This window comes from Momordica charantia (genome assembly GCF_013281855.1).
Source record: "Momordica charantia cultivar OHB3-1 chromosome 6 unlocalized genomic scaffold, Mcharantia_2.0 BLBB01000006.1, whole genome shotgun sequence".
Classification (NCBI taxonomy): domain Eukaryota; kingdom Viridiplantae; phylum Streptophyta; class Magnoliopsida; order Cucurbitales; family Cucurbitaceae; genus Momordica; species Momordica charantia.
The window spans coordinates 768,422-788,247 of record NW_028275164.1 but is presented as its reverse complement, the minus strand read 5'-3'; the positions used below and the strand labels follow the sequence as shown (position 1 = coordinate 788,247).

At 32.7% G+C, this 19,826-nt stretch overlaps 2 protein-coding genes and 2 pseudogenes across 3 annotated transcripts; 1 reads left to right on the top strand and 3 right to left on the bottom strand.

Annotated features, from left to right (window-relative positions):
• Positions 1 to 3,499: 3,499 nt before the first annotated feature.
• FIP37 (FKBP12 interacting protein 37) lies at positions 3,500 to 9,021 on the top strand. The gene is made up of 14 exons (XM_022279370.2): positions 3,500 to 3,692; positions 3,797 to 3,848; positions 3,939 to 4,000; positions 4,151 to 4,218; positions 4,408 to 4,444; positions 4,994 to 5,081; positions 5,165 to 5,229; positions 5,349 to 5,426; positions 5,932 to 5,979; positions 6,760 to 6,813; positions 7,745 to 7,906; positions 8,124 to 8,193; positions 8,335 to 8,390; positions 8,632 to 9,021. Exons 1-14 carry the CDS (start codon positions 3,666 to 3,668, stop codon positions 8,791 to 8,793), a joined length of 1,029 nt encoding a protein of 342 aa, XP_022135062.1. The 5' UTR covers positions 3,500 to 3,665; the 3' UTR covers positions 8,794 to 9,021.
• A 77-nt stretch (positions 9,022 to 9,098) lies between these two features.
• Positions 9,099 to 13,850, bottom strand: LOC111007141 (D111/G-patch domain-containing protein). 2 transcript variants are annotated; one of them, XM_088125685.1, is made up of 11 exons: positions 13,728 to 13,850; positions 13,146 to 13,251; positions 12,870 to 13,023; positions 12,016 to 12,073; positions 11,803 to 11,933; positions 11,632 to 11,721; positions 11,467 to 11,556; positions 10,258 to 10,530; positions 9,900 to 10,108; positions 9,529 to 9,753; positions 9,099 to 9,350 (listed from the first exon to the last, which is right to left on the bottom strand). In XM_088125685.1, exons 1-11 carry the CDS (start codon positions 13,820 to 13,822, stop codon positions 9,234 to 9,236), a joined length of 1,548 nt encoding a protein of 515 aa, XP_087981811.1. In that variant the 5' UTR covers positions 13,823 to 13,850; the 3' UTR covers positions 9,099 to 9,233. The 2 variants fall into 2 exon arrangements, with proteins under 2 accessions (XP_087981811.1, XP_022135061.2); XM_022279369.2 differs by having other exon boundaries at positions 13,146 to 13,254; positions 13,728 to 13,848.
• Positions 13,851 to 14,903: 1,053 nt separating this feature from the next.
• LOC111006943 (berberine bridge enzyme-like 14 pseudogene) lies at positions 14,904 to 15,593 on the bottom strand (annotated as a pseudogene).
• An 8-nt stretch (positions 15,594 to 15,601) lies between these two features.
• Positions 15,602 to 16,088, bottom strand: LOC148210535 (berberine bridge enzyme-like 8 pseudogene; annotated as a pseudogene).
• Positions 16,089 to 19,826: the final 3,738 nt, after the last annotated feature.

The window sequence follows — 19,826 nt, the reverse complement described above, 5'->3', positions numbered from 1 at the left end:
TGACAGTTATAATTCTCCAAAGTTACCCCAAAAATAATGCAAGTAACACTCCAAATTTCAAGTTATTCATCAAATTAAATCATTAGAAAAAAAAAAGAGAGAAAGAGACCATTTGCAAGTTTTAGTGGCACCCAATCCCACAATAAATGATGACTTCAAATGGTGGGAACAGAAGAGGAAAGGCTTTAATTTGCATAATTAACCAAGTACTTTCACTTAATTATGCAACATTATATCACTTTATTAGTTGATTATATACATAATATCAAAGCCAAGTCACCCTCTCAAAAACAAACTTTTGTGATTTAGATAGAGAGATTATAAATCTCTATTTTTTCATGTATTTTTCCTTTTTTTGAAGGCTTTTTACCGAGTCAATGAAAACGACGTTTATTTAAAAAATCGAGAACAATTTTTAACATCATTTCCTAAACACTACTTCGCTTTCTTCTTCATCTACTTTTTACTTTGTTTTCTTAGAGATAATTATAACTACGCTAATAAGTTGGCTCATTCTTTTAATAATCATACTCCTATACTTTAAAAATATTTTCAAACAATCCCTCGAAAAACTCGTGAATTTTCAAAGAAATCCTCTTTCTATCATTAATTTTAACCTAATTTCTACACATTATACATATAAAATAACGACGTACACCAATATTGTTAAAATTAATGAAAGAACATTTACCAAAAGGGTATGGTTTTTTTTCTTTTTTGTTTCACAAATAGCCTTAATGTATGAAAATACTTTTAAAATGCAAGAAGAATATTTTATAAAATGACAAATTGTATGGAATATGATTTGTAATTATTAAACTAAATTAATTTAATTTTTGAGTAATTGAAGGAGGGAATTGGTGAAATAATACGAGAGACATGAAGACAAGAACCAATCCCACCATTCTCTCTGCCTTGTCTTCCCTTTCTTGACGTTTGACAAAAATTCTAAACATTTTGAAGACTTAATCATCTTTATATATCTTTCTTCTTACACACACCAACTTCTCCTTTCACATTGAAGAGATACCAAACCAAAATCTGACTCAGAGACACCTGCCCTGCAAAAAAAAAAGAAGAAGAAGAAGAAAGAAACAAATATTTTTATAATAAATTACCATATGGATAACCAAATTAAAAAAAAAAATCATTTATCGAAACAAAACAAGTGAATGATGCCAATTCGACGCTAATTATCTTATTTAAGGTCAAGATTCAATTTCTCACCTCACATTTTATTGTAGCCAAGAGAAAAATAAAGTGAATTTAGATGTATAAGAAATTATATTGATATGTTTTACTATAAATCTTATATGGTTAAATCATATTTTTACGGTGTATTAAAATAAGGAAAAGAACCATGTATTTGATGTTGAAAATTAAGAACCAAAAGCTCTAGAACTAAATGAATGCATTTATTTTAGCTAAAATCAACATTTATCCTTCATAATCCGTAATCATGGGTTTGCATCATAGTGGTCACTAAGATAAGTGGAAAAGAAAGTAGGGAGACTTTAAAGAAATGAATTTCAAACTTTAAATTTAAAGATAATCATCTATTTCAGATATTGAAATTCTATTGAATCTTTTCGACAGTGAAATAGTATTGTAGGACAAATAATAATTATTCTGTAAAATTTTATTTTTTTAAGAAATTATCCTATAAAATTAATTGAGGAGTAAAAATGATGATCCTAAATATATATCATCATCAAAAGATCGAAAGTTTGAATCCCAATTTTGAGAGACATCATTTTGGTTGGATTCTAACCTAAACCCCTTTCTGATTAACCATGAAGATTTTTGGAAAAGTTTTTGCCCAAACAGATAATGATATTAAATTGGCTGAGTGCTTAGTCCACACGTGCTACTTGCCAATCGTGGGAGACCGTGTGGTCCCACACGTGGGGCTCGCAACGCATGAGCCAATCACGGGCGAGAATGGGAACAAAGCAAAAGCCAATGTATGCCTTTGATTACTCATCTAACGTGTAGACCATTATTAGTTACATGATGGTCTATGTGGATATCAATTATCAATAATAATTCATTATTATTGCTATTATTATTTGTTTATTTTAACAATTCCCATTTTTAAAAATATATTAATTTTAATTATACTATTTTAATCCCGCATAGATCTCTGTGTTGTTCGATTTTGGATTAAAGGTTGCTTGTCTTTACGTATGATCATATCTAAACATAAAGTGATTTTAATTTTAAATTACAAAAATGAAAAAGGTTTCAATTAATATAAAATTGAAAACGATTATTATGATACTGTTATTCTTAATCTTAACATACTCCCTCCTTGCCGACATTCAAGGGAGATTAAAATCAAATCCAAACGCTGTCCAAGATTTATTAGAAATTAAATTAAATATTGGGATTAAAATATTGCAAATTCGAAAAGATGGAGATAAATGCAGGGAAATTCATTGAAGAGAAAGGAACTTGGAATTTAACTAGAAAGAACTCCTTTTTAATATTTTTTCTTCACCCTCCAAAAAAATTATAATTTCATACTTTAATAAACGGAATTAGTCAATTCTTGAACCGTCAAAAGCTTTTGTGATTGCTTTTGCTTAATCATCCACCGACCTTGAAGAAAGAAGATTACAAGGTAGGAGAAGGAAAGAGATAAGGTGACTTTAAGAGGACTCCAAAATTACCATTAAGTCTTTGCTTTTTGTTACTTTTCCTTTTTTTGAAGTAATAACAAGTAGGGTAATTTTCTCAAGGAAAAAAAAAGGCAAAATTACCTTTAGATTTTAACAAGAAGTTGTTAGGATTGAGAACCTATTCATTAGTGTTAAAGAATTCCACCTTGAAAAGACAAGGGGACCTAACAACGTTTATAATATATATAGACTACTTTTCTCATTGTTAGTTAGTTTTGAGATAAAACTTATGTTCTGATAAAAAAAAAAAAGGAATCATGCTAGATCGTTTAAAATATGATATCAAAGAGAATAAGAAATTTTCCGTACATCTAAATAAAACCAAAAGTAAGGCTTTGGACGATTTCAATTTTAGTTGTTGAGTTTTCTTTTTTTTTTATTGATACATAATGTATGAGGGTTGAAACTATACTTTTCACCTAATTTTAGATAGGAGGTGTAAGCAAGCGTATCACCAATATCATTAATATTACCGTGCGTATCACCAATATCATTAATATTACCATGCTAGGCACGTAACATATTGGAGGGTTATATTACATGTGATATTTGTCGTTTTACCAGGCATTCTCCTGTCATAATTATGACCTAAAAGTGACATTGAGATAACCTTTGAAATAGTTATTTTAACTCATTAAAAGTAACGTTCATTAAAAATAACATTCAAATAGTAGTGGTAGAATCTGGGCTTATGGCCTTTAGTTTCAGTGGGCCGTTGAACTTCCTAAACTGGGCCTCTTAAAAGATCCTGGGCTGAATTGGGCTTTGAACGGCCTTTTCAACGAGAGAAGGAGGGAAAAAGAGCGGAGGAAAAATGTCGCTCCATTGTGAAGCCGAATGATTCATGAAAGATGTGTTTACGAATGTGACATCGCCCTCTCTTTTCGGATTAATTCTCAGCGAGCTTCCCTCGTCGTCGGCGGTGGTCGCGCGCCTGGCTGCAGTTTCTGGTGAGAAGCACAATTTGCTAGGGTTTGCTACTTCATGGCGTCGCACGCTCATCTCGACGATGTAAGTTCCTCCGCCTCACTCTTTTCACTGCTCGATGTGCTTTTTACGCGAGTTCTAGGGGTTTGTTTCTCAAAGTTTCTCTCTGATTTCTTCCTTTTTTTCAGGATGACGATTTTGGAGGCGACTTCACTGGAACGAACAGCAATAGGCATTCAGGTTGAGCTTCCATTCTTTGCAACGAAATGTTGGTGTGTGATTGGCTTATATTTACAGATGTTTGCTTTGTGCTATGTTTATGAAATTTAGGAAATAAGAGAGGTTTTGGCGATCTCGAAGATGACGAGGATGACTACTTTGGCTCCAAAAAGGTATTTCTACCTTATATATCATTTACTTTGTTGGAATTACTTATTCGCTAGTTTTCTTTCCGAGCTAAAATTATTGCATCGACTTTCACTTAATTTAATGATTAGTATGATGAAAATATGTAACTAGCGGCTCCAATTGCTTCAATATAGGCAAACTCTAAAGTAGAAGAAACTGCTCCGGGTGTAGCGACAGGAATGATTCTGTCTCTTCGTGAGAGGTATTGTATAATCTACGGTGATTGATAATTGTTTCGAAATTATTGGCATTAGTTAGTTGTTTATTCAACTTTATTATTTCGTTACTTTGTTATTTTTCTAGAAATATCAAATATCTATATTGTGTACTGTTGAAAGGCACTGATGCTTCAAGTTCCTTCTAACATGTATAATCTGAACTTTTGGTGCAGTCTTAAAAGCTGCGAGGATACACTTGCAACATGCCGGGTATGTTTGTTCGTTATCTTATCGTAACTTCACCTCTTCACTCTTCAATCTTCATTGTCGGTCTATTCATACTGTTTGTTCAGTTTTCTCATGAACATGGCTTAGTATTTCTTGGAGATGTAATCGATGTTTTGTATCTTTTATATTCGATGCCTACGAATCTAATATTAGGAATTCTGTTATTTTGTTATTTGGTTCTTGACTTGCACCTTACAAGTCTAATATTCAATTCTTTCGTGTTTTAAATGAAACACATAACCTAAAACAGTGTAATAAATACGTGCTTAGTTGAGAGATTAATATACATTGGTTTCTATTTAGAATAACAATAGAAATCCTACTAAAACCTGTGCTAATGTCATAATCAACTAGAATTGTAAACTAATCATGGTTCTTGGTAAATATATAAAAAAAAAAAAAAAAAACTATGATCTGTAGTACTACTGTTCTGACATTTTGCTTGGATAGCCACTTACAATGTACAGTAGCATTGTGCAAGGATTCTCAAATACGTAGTTCAATTACTTACTGGGTTGACCTTGGTTTCAGACAGAGCTTGAAGCTGCTAAGTCTGAAGTTCAGAAATGGATTTCTACATTTCAGAATGAGAATTTCATTCCTTCTGGGGCTTCCCCTGGTTAGTTTGTTATTTTTCTAAGAAACACTGTTTTTTTGTCATCCAATATGACCTGCTCGTAAAGAATTGGTGTCTCTCTGTAGAACCTAAATATGTGATCAGTTATCTACAATCCCTGAAGTTCTCAGAGGAGTCTCTAAGAGACCAGGTTGGTTGATTATTCTTTCATATGTTTGGTTTGTAGACTCTTTTGGAACGTAATAATGCTTTTTAGTCAGGAACGTGATATTTTGTCATGCAAAATGTAATATGTGTTTCATCATTCAGCTAGAAAAGGCAAAGAAGAAGGAAGCTGCGTTTATTGTTACATTTGCAAAACGAGAACAGGAGATTGCAGAGTTGAAGGCAAGTTTTGCATTTCTTTCCTTCCAGACTTAGACAAATTTATTTGTTTCTACCATGGAATATGTGAGGTGTTTGGATAGTAATATGGAATATATTTTGTGTGTCGTGCATGATTTTCACCATTTGATAACTTATAGGTCTCTATGAACCTTAGTGGTTTAGGGCAACCAATAAATTTTTCACTTGGAACCTTCATTTTGTATGAAAACATAATATAAAGTAAATGGCAGTACAACACAGTTCCTTGAAGCTTCTCATGCAGTCATGCGTATACAGGACAAGACTCTAGGTCTAGGCTTAATCAAGAAGAGAATGGCTTAATCTTTAATTGCTAGTATAGCTCGGTATCAGATGCTAACATTTCTGCTAATACTTATTCTTGTGATTTATGCAATGGAGATGCTTTCATCTTATAATACCACTTGTTTCACAATTTCTTTCTGATTGGTTTTGAAACTTTGGTATTTTCACGATCATGGTTCTCTAATTTTGTTAAAATATCCAGGCTGCCGTCCGAGAATTGAAAGCGCAGCTGAAGCCGCCATCAATGCAGGTAAAAATGAAACTTCAATTTTATTTGTGAACAACATTGTTGAATTTATTGTCTTTTGATGTACTTGCACAGCCTTTTCTAATATGCTTTTTCCTTTCCATTTTTCCTTCTATAAATAATGTTTGAAGCAAAGAATTAATTTGTTTACATTAGTTATAGCTAGTTCTAGTTAAACTATGATAATATGATATGGTTGTTCTTGTTTTTACATCCATCATCTTTAAACTACGGAACCAGTAATTTATGTGTTAATGATCATAGAAATCTCTTAAATCGTTTAATGTGAGGAGAAGGGGTGACCAACAATTTTGACCATCCCAAAGTGGCCATAGTGGGAAAGGCTTGAGATGTTTGAATTCGAGCCTGCATGTATACCTTTGTTGTCTCTTGACAAAACCTGTCCGAAAATTAGTGGGAGCAAGCCATAAGCATAGTGCAAGGAATGAGCCTCAATTCCTTGGTGATTAAAAAAAAAAGTCTATTTTGATAAGAATTTCACTTGCTTTTAGAAGTTTTGTAAAGAGTTCATTGATCATGTCTGCAATAGAATGCTTTTGTTAGGTGAAAGAATACAATTTCCCATGGAAATGAATGAAGCTTTTCAAGCAAATACAACTGTTATATATTGTCATTTCATTCAGATAATTTGCTTAAACGTGCTAATTGTGATGTAATATCAGAAATCTACTTCAATTGTTGCTCCATTGACCTTCTGGCGTCTTGTTTATAATTCTCTTTATCTCCAAGTCTCACTATCTTGCTTACAACTAACTTCAACAGGCAAGGAGATTATTGTTAGATCCTGCAATACATGAAGAGTTTACTCGTCTGAAGGTCTGTTTTACATCCACTGCCAAAATTGATATGGTTGATGTCTCTTGTATGCATTTTTTTGTTCAATCAAGTTGATTTAAAATCTGACTAGGATAAGGATTTTTGTCATGTATGACCAGTGACCACCATATTTGAATTAACGATCTTAACATTTGTCATTTATCCACCTCTTCCTCATGCTTCGTCCACAGTAAGATAAATGGAAGCCAGATGCTAGGGAGGCCCATAAACCTATTTAGAGGGCAAATTCATGAGTAAATTACAAGGGGGAAGTTATGGGGTTGTCAGAACATTGGAAAGGAAACAAGTTGGACAATTTTTCGATATTTTCTTGTTTCCACGTGATTTATATTTTTGGAAGAATTGCCTCTTTCAAAATGGGAGAATCGTAAAGGGTTGATAGAGAAACACCCGGAAGCTTCAAGGAACCATTTTCTTATGTCCATGGAAGGAGAGTAAAGCTGGAAATCACCGATCCTTTCGATCAAATTCACACTTTCCTCATGCTGAAAAAACATTGGGCACATTAAAAAATCTCCCTAGTCATTTGAAACAGAGCAATATTCCTAAATTTTGTACCTCTGAGGTGCCTAAACCTTCTTTATCTCAAGAGAGCATAGTGTTCTTTCCAGTTCACATACTGTACACGACCCCTTCAAGTCGTAAGATTAGCGAGCAAGCCTCGACCCACTTTGCAGATCAGTAAATCGCTTCCCAAAACCAGGAAATTCCAGATTTCCTCCTGACGACTTGCCTAGATAAGAAGGCCAATTACATGATATACAGCCCCCAAAGATAGCCACCTCCTCATTTGTATTTTAATTTTATGATGATGGCATACAATGAATTTTAAGCTTCTGAGTCTGAGTGATGGCATCTCATAATCAAGCTTCCTGAACGACTATTATTTGATTTTTTTCATGACATCCAGAATTTGGTTGAGGAGAAAGACAAAAAGGTGAAGGAGCTGCAAGATAACATTGCTGCGGTCAGTTTTACTCCATCTAGCAAGATGGGCAAAATGCTGATGGCTAAATGTAGGACTCTGCAAGAGGAAAATGAGGAGATTGGAAATCAAGCTGCTGAAGGAAAGGTATACGATTTATTTACTTCATGTCCATCGTGCATCATCATCTTATTGTTTTGACCTTGTCACTAACAGTTCGATTTCTGTTCATCTCTTTAATTCTTCGGTAACTTCAAAGAAGTTTCTAGTGCCTTAACCTATTGATAATTTGATGAGCTATCCTTAGATTAGCTCAAATTAAGTATCAATATATAAAATCATTCACCTCATTTCTGAATTGTAGATGCATGAGTTAGGAATGAAGCTTGCTTTGCAGAAATCTCAAAATACAGGACTTCGAAGTCAGTATGAAGGTTAGTATCTATCATGAAACTCGTGTTTGTGTTTGCATGATTTTCTCGAGCTCACATTTGGACTTGTGGATTTTCAATAAATTTTCTGTATTTTATCCACTTGCGACCATGATATAACAACTCCCCCTCAAAACCATGCAGCCTTGCAGAAACATATGGAGGGGCTGACAAATGACGTTGAAAGATCAAATGAATTGGTACTCATCTTCCTTCTATATCGGCTGTTTGTATGTGTGTTTGGCATGTTACTAAAAGTAATTTTTTGCCAAAAAAAAAGGTAGTGTTTGGTTAAAAAACTCTAAAAAAAACAGCTAAAAAAATACTTTCTTTCAATACTTGCAGATAAAACATTTAACCAATTTTCTCTAAAACAAAACAAATAGAAGGCAAGGTTAAACACACATTTCGGGGTTTATAATTTTTGTTTCGTGGATTCAGGTCATTGTCTTGCAAGAGAAGCTAGCAGAGAAGGATCGCGAACTTCAAAGCTTGAAGGAAACTTTACAGCCGAAGAGCCCAATGGTGGAGGATAAAGTTGATTCACCAACCGAGCAGCAGCCCAAAGATGAGGTGATTGTTTCGGGTGATGCTGAAAGCTGAGATCAAATTGATTTCAAAATTTTGCAGCAGATCAGATCAGATCATATTAACGCTTTTCTCCTGTATAATATTTATTACATTCGATTTCCCACATTGTTGTAACATTTTGTTTCTTGCCTGTTGAATTTTTGCTATATTCTAGCAGAGATGAGAAAAGGCATCATCCGTTTCGGTTCTGCTTATAGTGGTGAAAAATGAGGATAAATCTTAATCCTGTATTGTCATTTATTTTATCTCCTCACCGCTTAATTTCATTTTTTTGATATGGTCATTGATTGATGCAATTTAGCTGTAAGAAGACTACATGAGTCGAACCCTGTTCGGATTTATTTACCATACAGGGAGGATGGGGAAACATCAACATTTAAAAAATATATATATATATATATAGCAGTTGAGATGACCTACTGTATACTGTAAAGGTTAAATTTGACGAGTTGTTACTTGGTATCGAGTTTTTTGATTCCCCGAGGCCAGCCTATTCCAGCATTCCCAATATTTCCAACAGCTTCAAGTGGTTCCACCATGCCCTTTGTGCTGTTGCCAAGACCCTCTCCCTGTCAACGTTGCAAATAAGTGGCCTTTTAAATCATTTTAGTTTTCAGTTTTAAATTTGATCATGATTCTGCTTTTAGTTTTCGGTTTTTTAAAATTGTACTTGTTTTTTTCATAATTTATTTAAGGGGGAATAATTTTAACTATTTTATAAAGTTGCAAATATTAAATTCGACATACCTCTTTCCAGCCCATGCTTTTTAAGATTTTTCGTGCGTAACTACCAGCTCCAAATGAAATATTCAAAGCTTCAGCTGCAGCGCTCTCAGAACAGCCAGAGGGGGGCGATGATGGTAGATCACCACGATCAATGGCAGAATTTTTCTGTCCAGGACCCACCCCGAAACCACCATGAAGAATCCTTCTCTCGGCAGCTCTGTCTCTATATAGATTTTGGCTTGAACGCTGAGATGATAGTTTTGAAATAAGTGGAGTTCGAGTAGGATGATCGAGCATCGATAAGATTGAATTTATTTGGCTTTCAACATCTTAAAACAAGTCAAACAGGGGTCGCAGCGACAATTGACTAGCCCGAGTAATATAAAGTTTACCTTTTCAGACACGAGGAGTTTATCTCCCAACGTAGATACAGCCGCACTAACAATGCCTGTGCATGCAACTTTTGCTTCGTTATTAGCGAGGTCGGGTAACCTGTCTAATAAATCAGGGAAACCCCAGTCTTCTGTAGGGTTGGATGAATCAAAACTTGACATGGACGCCAAATACCTCTTACTAGGGCTGTGTAACTTATAGATTTTCCCTGAAAGTAAATTTCAGATCGTCACAAAACGGTAGCTTTCCAACCTCCCAAAGTTACGGAATATGGTAAAATAGAATAAAATAACTTGTAGACCATCATCGATTCACCAAAGATTTATAAATGAGCCATATGCACGAGGCAGTTCTCACCTGTTGCAACTCGTACCAAATCTAGATGTACTTCAGAAATTGGAGCGGTTTTAAGAAGAGTGCCATTGGAAGACACTGAAGGATGAAGCTTTGCAGACTTTCTCACAAGTCTTCCAACCAACCTCGTAACCTTGCCTTTTCCACCTGGCCTGGACTCTGAGACTGTCGACCACTCCCAGAGGTCCACAACAGACAATTTGGGAGTTGTTTCTTCCCCATAATGAGTGACTTGACCATACTGGGCTTTCCAGTTATCTTCATCTGTGGAAACACCTTCAAAACAAACAAGATTTTTTAACATGGATGATATAATCGATGGTAACGTACTACGGCATGAACATCTTTTACTCTCTCTACACGTCTTGCAAGAGATTACATACAGGGCAAGAGAAAAAAAAAGAAGCAAGCATGTACTTGTGTATAACGGTCATTATTCTTGCATAAGCACAATTGTCAGGAAACTTTAAATGAGGATGCCTTTATTTCCTTACTAAATATTAAGTGCTAACTGTAATTAGGTGATAAAAAATGATTCAACGTTTTTGATATCGAAATTAAGAAATGATACTTAAGATATAGAAAAGTTCAAAAAAATAAAATAAAGTAGGTAAATCTTTATTATTAGAAGAATGAAATAAAACGTTTCAACAAAAGTACAATAATCTATATGTATTATTTCTAAATTTCAGAATGGTTTTATTTCATGTGACTAATAAAAATAATATTAATCGTATATACTCATTGCAATATATTACAATAATGACCAAGTAAATTGATGATAATGTGTCATCTACGACATAAAACAATACATAAATTTAACATTAACATTGAGAAAGAACTTGATATGATATAAAATGAATTTAAAATTTGTTAACTAGCTCAAAATTTCACTAATTAAATCACATGTATGATGGTGAAAGTAAAATAATCATTGATGCATATTTCTACATTCCTAATAAATTGTTGCTGATATTTTCTAATGTACTCCAAATTAAATGCATCACAGGTTACTTCATACTTTACAAAATATTTTTAGACATCTAAATGATTGTAGCAATTAAAAAATAATCAAATTTATTAGAAAGATATATAAGATACACAATAAAAAGAAAAATATTGCATGCAACAGTCTCATTAAGACTAGCATACTTAAACTATAATTGACCTCAAATTTCAGACACAGGCAGCCGATTAGTAAATTCACATTACCTCCATCTGATACACTTTCGCTTGGATTCACTGTAGCATGATTTTCATCTTGGAACCATTCACCTTCCATCCTCTGAATATCCTCATAGCCTGAACCACAACCAAAGTAATTTTAGTTTCACAACAATAATTAAATTACCTTCTCAATTTGTGAAGTTACATTACCTCCATCTAATACTCTTTCGCTTGCATTCACCATTGCATGATTTTCATCTTGGAACCATTCACCTTCCGTCCTCTGAGTAACATCATAGCCTGAACAAAAACAACACTCATTTTAGTTTTAAATTATAACTAAATTGCCTTCTCGACTTCAAGAGAAGAGTTAGAGCACACCATCGCTTGATGACTGAAAGTTATTATCATCATTAGTTGTGGAAGGCATAGGTGAAGTGTTGTCATTAGTGGCTATGACTTCTGAATTGGAATAACCGGACAAAAAAAGATCAATAAGCGTATCTTCTAACCTAAAAAGGTGAAAGTGTATATGAAAGAGAGAACAAAAAACAGCTATAAATTGAATTAACATCTCATCCAAATGTAGTATACCACAAAGATGTGGGAGGATTCTCAAGCTCATGAACATTATTGCCCTCCTCTGTTTCTTCTGTTAAAAATGAAAAAAAAAAGTGACATTATTCGTCAGTTAAGTACTAAAGACAGCATCCGGCTTCCTCTTAGTATATGATAAATTATCCTCCATTCATACAGTGAGAGGTCATCAAATGTGCATCCACAGCCAACTAAAGAAATGTTGCAGCAGGCATAGTCATGAAAGCAACAGCATCAATGGCATTGCAGAAAATGGCAGTGGAGTTTAGAAAAATCTTCCATACGAGATGTGATCAACTTGATAACAGTAGGGGAAAACTAGTGATGATTCAGCAGTCACAATAAAGAGGTCTATCATGCCCTTGACAAATGATTTTAAATACAGAATATATATTTAGGATTTGATGAAAGCAAAGCCTGATCCAATCATTCTAGCTTGATGAAATTATTAAACAATGGGTTAAACAAGATCCACATATGGAAACTAATGGCTCCGGACACATTTTTAAATAAAAATGTCTGGATCAATATAAGATGAAGATCTATATTTAAACAGTCATCCAAAGCATACATACTACAGGTCCCAAAACAAACCAGGCATATGAAACTTCACCCTTTTTTTTCTAATAAGAAACAAAACTTTCATTATCAAAAGAGGGAAATACAAAAAAAGTGGGAGATGAGAATGAGATATCCCCACAAGCCAACTAAAGATCTATCAGCCATATGAAACTTCACTTGAAACCATAATCTATTTGATCTATCAGCTAGTATAATAAAATAATTAGCAATTACATGGTAACAGCCAAACTTGATCTTTAACTGAAAACACGCAGCTGAAGCTAACTAACCTAATGGTAGTCCGTCACAGTCACTTTCTTTGCATTTAGAGATATCATATTTGCTGGCCTCAAATGAAGAGTGATCCTCACTGTCGGTATTACACACTTGTCTACATGGTCCGCCTTTAACAGAATTATCAAGATACGTCTTACATTCTTCACCCTGCTCCGATGTCCAAAAAGTAAGAAATTAGTGATATCAAATCAAAAGATCAAAACGGAAGAAGACCACAGGCAATACGAAGGGCATTGAGTATGACCATATAAACAACCAAGTTATGGTACCTGGTCAAACTGAAGAAGAACATAGCTTCCATTTTCAAATTTGTAATAAGAACCATCTCGACTGCTATAGTACCAACCGGCAACAGGATCATGATAAAATCCACTACTGCTGAAAGTTAACGCAAGTAAGTAATAATCTGCAGTAGAAAATAGAGTTGATATGGCTAACCTATAAGCAGAAATATTGAAATTCGGCGACATCCTTCAAGGAAAAAAATAACAGAATAACAGTACGATAAAATGTCACAGAAAATAACAGTACGACAATTATTGAAATTCAGCTAAAATTTCAATATATGACAATTCTTTATTAAACAAGAAATCAACAAAATGACTACAAATTGATTGCAACTTCATGTTACAGACAATAAGATTACTCATCGACTAAACCTTTTGCCATAAAGGTATTTTAATTCGATCGATTCCACTATCTTTGTAAGTATAGTTTAAATAATCTGAATCTTCGGAAACTACACATTTCCTTATCCAAAAGATTGCTGTGCAGATATTCATGGATTTGGCAATGAAAAAGCAACTAAACGAAATCATTTTGTTGATACTTGATAGGATAATTGAAGAAACCTGGAGTGGAAGTACAAGCGAGAATTCTCGTCCCAAACGAAGGAGCAATTGCTGTCCTGCAAATCCTGGGCACCGGACTCTGTCGCGCCCTCCATTTTGTTTTGCAGTCTTTGTTCAAGCCCCGCGCATTTTTATACTGCCCAAGATCCGACCCAGTTTTGGGCCCTCTTTTTGGGTTGGGCTAGAAGCTGTGGGCCTTGAAGCACAACGCTCCATTCAGCTCGAATTCCCCGCGGGTTTTTTAAATTTTTTTACAAAAAATTATGTGACACGTGCCTGCTTCGCTATTGACAGTTACGGTCACCGGTGAAAGGACCGGAAGTTGGGAACGGTCTGATTAAGCCTCGAGGCAAAGGATACAACATTAGAAAATATATTTGGTCTTTGTAATTTTATAACAATTTAGTCACAAAATTTTAACATGTATATAAATTTAAATATTCTATTAAAATCTAAGATGTCTCTCTCCCAACAAATAATTAAGTTGCTTTCAAATACCAAGTGATGAATTCAACTATGGTGTTTCATAGTTTTATTACTTCTGCTTGTGAGGTTGGATTTCATGAACTTTTTTGTTTCTTGATTTTTATTTTTTGATAAAAAATATAGAATTGCATGTTTTTATTTTGTGTTTTTTTATTGAAAAAATAAACATAAATATGTTCGATAACAGTTTGTTATTTCTTGTTTTCTACGATTTTAAATTTTTTAAAAAAAAGTAAAAGTTTTATCTGAATATTAATTTTTTTAAATTAAACAATCCAAAGTTATACATTTTATTTATTTTTAAATATTTATTATGCATTTTTTATAAGTCAAAATGGTAAAATAATGTTTTTATTTATGTTTTGAAAAAAAAGTGTATCAAAAACAAGAAATCCGACTTTGTTGTTTCCAGAATTTATACAAGATTTTGAAAACGTTTCTAATAAATAAGAAACAATAAACATAAATAGTTACCGACGCTATTTTTCTTCTGTTCAACACAGTATTATTTCTTATTCAATAAGGCTTTCCATTATTAGCAATACAAGTTGTAGCAATCAGAACTTCAAAGCGGTGCCAAGCCAACTGATTTGCTCAAATGCGTAACAAAATCATAATTAGACTCATAATGAGACGTCCAAGATATATACAGTATTATTAGATGTTCATCTTATTAATCCATTCACAATATCAACGAGTAGGGATACTCTGTTCATTTCTGAAAAAATTTTCAGGATCTACCTCCGTCTTCACGCTCCAATGAGCGTTGCTTCCCACGTCGATGTCCCTGTAATTTAGGAATGCCTCTCTCGGATTTTTAGACACATAAGGTGTCATCGCTTCGTACAATCTTCTTACCAATGCAATGTTCTCCTCAGCCGCTTCATCGCCCTCTTCCTTCCAGTTCGCAGAGTATTGGAGTTTGAATTTCACTCCTGCTCTGTGTGGAAATGGTGTGGCTACCTCTGAAATCTGGCTCATCCTCCCCCCATAAGGATTCCAAACGAGACCCACTTCCTTGATCTCAATGATCGCCTTCCAAATCGCTTCTATCCCTTCTCTCGAAATGGGTTCTCTCACATAGTCCGATTTCCGTTTGAGAAAAGGCAAAGATGGAATTTCCCTACTTAGTAACGCCTCGGGGGCCGTCCCGTGTGGAAAATTAAACCAAAATAGAACCGATTGAATCCAACTCATTTCAGTGCACTCCTGTTTCTGCAATTTCAAACTGGGTATGTTCTGATTCACGAGCTCTAAAAGTTTCTCCGCTGGCCCAAGATACAATCCCACCAACGACGCCTTCCCTATCATCTCCCCTTTCTCCTTTCCTTTGGAAGCGTGTAGCATCAGTCTTATGAACACAAAATCCTCTCCCATTTGTTGTCGGTTTAGAATATGACCAAGTTCCCCATGGTGGTCCCTGCTTGAACCCAAGCGCTTTGGTCAGTGATATTGACATTAATGGCTCGGAGATTGAACAGGTCGAGGATGATGAAAGGCTGTCGGGAGATGTAGGAAAGGCCTTCGTAATCATGGCCGCCACTACGGATTCTGATTTGTAGACCAACGCGTTTGGCGCAAATAACAGTAGTTTGGATATGGGATTCGTGTCTCGCCGCGACAATGGCAAGTGGCTTTGGTGTTTGGGGGGTCTGAAATCGAGGGTTTCTGATGTATAAATTGAGAGTTGGTAGGAAAGAAGAATTGCTAGGGGTGAAGATGGCTTCAGAGATGGGGAAATTTGGCTAATTGTTGCTTGACAAACATTGGAGAAAGTTTCGTTCAACAGAATAACAAGTAGACACCCATGGCAGACAAAATTAAAATGACAGAGAAAAACGTGAAGGCTGAGGAAGATGCTGATGAACTCCACATTTTTTTAATGAAAAATAGAATGTTGGAATTTTCTAAATTATGATTCCTTGTCTTTGGGGTGTTTATAAAGAGACATGAGGACGAAAAGACTATATTCCACCTCGATATCCAATTTATTGTTTCGTTTTCTGTTATTTAAAGTTTAGCTTATAATTTTGAAAGTTGAGTTGTATGTTTTCTAATTTGTGATTCTTGTTTTTGTAGCTACCTTAATTGCAATGTGTTTATAAATGTGGCGTGTTATGACATATTATAGAGAATTATTAATAGAAATGATTTGAAATTGACATCCTTTGTTCCCTTTTTTGAGATGAAATAAACAAACAAGCACAATACCACCACACAACAGAAGAAACAACGGAAACGACCGTTTTAAATGTGACTTGTAGAAGGTTATTTAGAATGCATTTTATACCATTTTCATTTCTTATTTTCTGTTCTTTTATTTCTCGTTTTTCTTGTTTTTTATTTATAATTTTTGAGAAATACAATTTTTTTGATAAATGTTCTTGGATCGAGAAAAGCTCCATGATCATATTTGATCTAAACAAATTTTAGATTTTTTATTCCATTCTAAGATTTTAAAAGACCAAGTATTCTTAAACTATGAGAAATAACACATCTTGTTTGCAGCATATTTTAGTATGATATTGGTAAACCTTCTTTATAGTTTAAATATTCATTCTACAGTCATGTATATTTGTAATGTAACATTCTCTAAAAATACTAATAATAACAAAAAAAAGAAACATCATAGATGATTATAAGATTACTTTCATAGGAGTCTGGACAAAATAAAGATTTTTACATCGAGAAAGTTTTCATTGGCTGAATGTGATTGATCCTAGTATTCTTTTGGATTGCTAGAGTCTAACTCTTGTGGAGATGATTCATCAGCATTTGTAAAGATTTCGTGCTATGCAACTTAAACTAAGGAAAACCTAAACAACAATACTGATATTTTATAAAATAATTATTGTGGTTCTAAGGTTTTTTTAGTCTAAAGGTTTATTCTAATCTAATTTAATCAATATCACTTTTTAATATACTACCCCTGCTTTCTTTTAATTTTTTAAAGTTTTATAATTTGAGTGAAATGGTATGAAGTAAAATTATTTTAAAAATAAATTAAAAATATGATATTATAATATATATTTTTTTAAGTACAACATCTTTTAATTTTTTAAAGTTTTATAATCTGAGTGAAATGGTATGAAGTAAAATTATTTTAAAAATAAATTAAAAATATGATATTATAATATATATTTTTTTAAGTACAACAATATATAAGGATGGAGATTCAAAATCACACTCTTTTGAGTGAATACAAGTGTTTTAACCAATCGAGTTAAGTTCATGACTATTATAAATTTATAAAATAATTATGTTTAATTGTTAAATATTTTTATTTCATAGGATGTTTTCTTAATTTAATTTTGATATAATTAACCTCGATTTTATTTAATTATAACATTTTTTAATTAAATAGCACATAGTTGGAGTTTCGGATCCATAAAGAATGTTTTTAATGTTCTCACGATACTTTTCAATTTCTATTCATATGAAAAAATATATTAATTAATACTTATACTAATTTGAATGTTCAATTAGTTAAGACATTTATCTCCGATCAAGAGGTTATTAATTAAGACATTTATCTCCAATCAAGAGGTTATGAATTCGAATCTCCACTTCCCACGTTGTACTAAAATTAAAAATATATATATTTCATATAGTATAAGATGTATTTGATTATAAAATTATTAATATAGCGTAGTATTTCTCCAACATTACATGTGTCTTCTTAATTGAAATAACTTACCATTTCAAATTAATCAAAGTGAAATATTATTAATTATAATATACATACGTACATACAATAAATTTATTAATTACTTATCATATAATTTTCTTTTGGTAAAAGCATAATTTATTTAATTGATGCAATATTTTACAAGTAACTAAAAAAATCAAAATTGTTATTTATTATTAATGCAATTCGACAACATTGTTTTTTCTTTAAATTTGATATACAACTATTGCTAGAGGTAAACATAACTGTAGCTAAACTGGTAAGGCATGAAGCAATCTTTGAGGATGTTAAAAGGCTCACACAATCCATACCTCTTAATTATTGATGTTACCCACCTCTATTTTTCGATTTTATTTAAAATATAAATAGAAATATTATTTTATTATAATGAACTCTAATATGATTTATTGAGGCTGTCTTTTAGAAAATATATACTTACCAAACATAATTCTATTATTATTTAATAATAATAACGAAAGACTAAAATAGAAAAAATAAAAGATAAAAACGTAAGAGACTATGAGAGGCGGATAAATCCAAATATAATAATGTGCGTCCTTCGAGAGAACAAAAATCGTTTTTCTTTGCGGAAAAAACAAAAGAAATAAAAATCGTTTTGTTTCTGCACATATAATTGGAGGCACCATGAATCCTAAAAACTAAAAGTGAAATGGAATAAAAAAATAAAAATTGTGAGTTCGAATCTTCATTTCTATATGTTATATTAAAAAAAATTTATTGTATGATTCATTTGCAAAGTGAGGTGGGACCACCCATCTTTATCAGTACAGTCTCAACTGTCTTGTATCTTCTCTTTCGTCTTTCTCACGAGTAGCGAGACATTTATTTCTATGGTAATGTAATTGCAAGTGATTCTAAATTTTCTATCATTATATATTTTACTTCATCTCTTTATGTAGTGTATTGGGAGGGCAATTAATAAAAGATAATTAGAAACTATGTTTAATCCAATAAAAATGGTTTTTTGATTTACGTGCTCGATTCAATTAATTATAGAGAAATATTTGTTGTATTATTATTTGCAAGTTATTAAAAATAAATTGGTTTGAAAGACCATTTAAAATCTTTTTTTTATAATTTTTTTAAATTTTCAAGAGTTAAATCATTGTCATAACGACTAAATAAAAATCAGTTTTCAGATTTAAAGAATTTAAAATATTTAAATCAAATGAAATATTGAAGATCGAAATAATAATGATTTGTGCATACTTTTATCTAAATAATATTCACTTTGGAACCCAATATTTCCCTTTCCAACTTCCCTACCAAACATAATGAGAAGCAATGCATTTGTTTGTTCTCTCAAAAAAAAAAAAAAAAAAGCATTTTCTTGTGTCACATATCTTTCATATATTAATATCTTATCATTGAATTTTTCACCCCACACACTCGTGTAAAGACAATAAACTATTAAATTTGAAATGTGACCACAAATTGCGTCTATGATTGCAAATTCTAACTTCTCTCATCATTTGATGCCACTCAATTTCAATTGTTTTCTGCCCCATAAAATTTAAACCATGAAACTTTTCCTCCATAGATGGTGGGGACTTCTTTTAATATTATTATTTCTTCAACTTATTTTTAAGTTTTATTTATTTTGAAATTTTTTTTTCAATATTACAATTTTTATTTGTTAAAAATAATCATTACAGAATTTTGCCATTTGGTAGAGAAATCATGTCCGATTTTGTCATGTGGCAAAATATATCAGGCTCATCTCTAGGTGGCCTAATAACCTGTGTTGACTTTTTATTATTGTTTTTTAATACAACAAGTAGAGGTGTAAGATTCGAACTCATATCTTATTGGTTGACAATTACCGTTAATAAAGTCACGTTGATGCTTTTACTGTTCTTATTAAAGCTCAATATCTTTTATTTTTTCTCCTTCATTTCTTCTCT

Coding starts and splice junctions, on each gene's coding strand:
- FIP37 (XM_022279370.2), top strand. CDS start 3,666: ATGGCGTCGCACGCTCATCTCGACGAT. Junction 4,445..4,993: donor ATACACTTGCAACATGCCGG/GTATGTTTGTTC, acceptor CCTTGGTTTCAG/ACAGAGCTTGAAGCTGCTAA. Junction 5,427..5,931: donor AGGAGATTGCAGAGTTGAAG/GCAAGTTTTGCA, acceptor TAAAATATCCAG/GCTGCCGTCCGAGAATTGAA.
- LOC111007141 (XM_022279369.2), bottom strand. CDS start 13,822: ATGGAGGGCGCGACAGAGTCCGGTGCCCAGGATTTGCAGGACAGCAAT. Junction 13,024..13,145: donor TTCTTCTTCAGTTTGACCAG/GTACCATAACTT, acceptor ACATCGGAGCAG/GGTGAAGAATGTAAGACGTA. Junction 11,934..12,015: donor AATCCTCCCACATCTTTGTG/GTATACTACATT, acceptor TCACCTTTTTAG/GTTAGAAGATACGCTTATTG.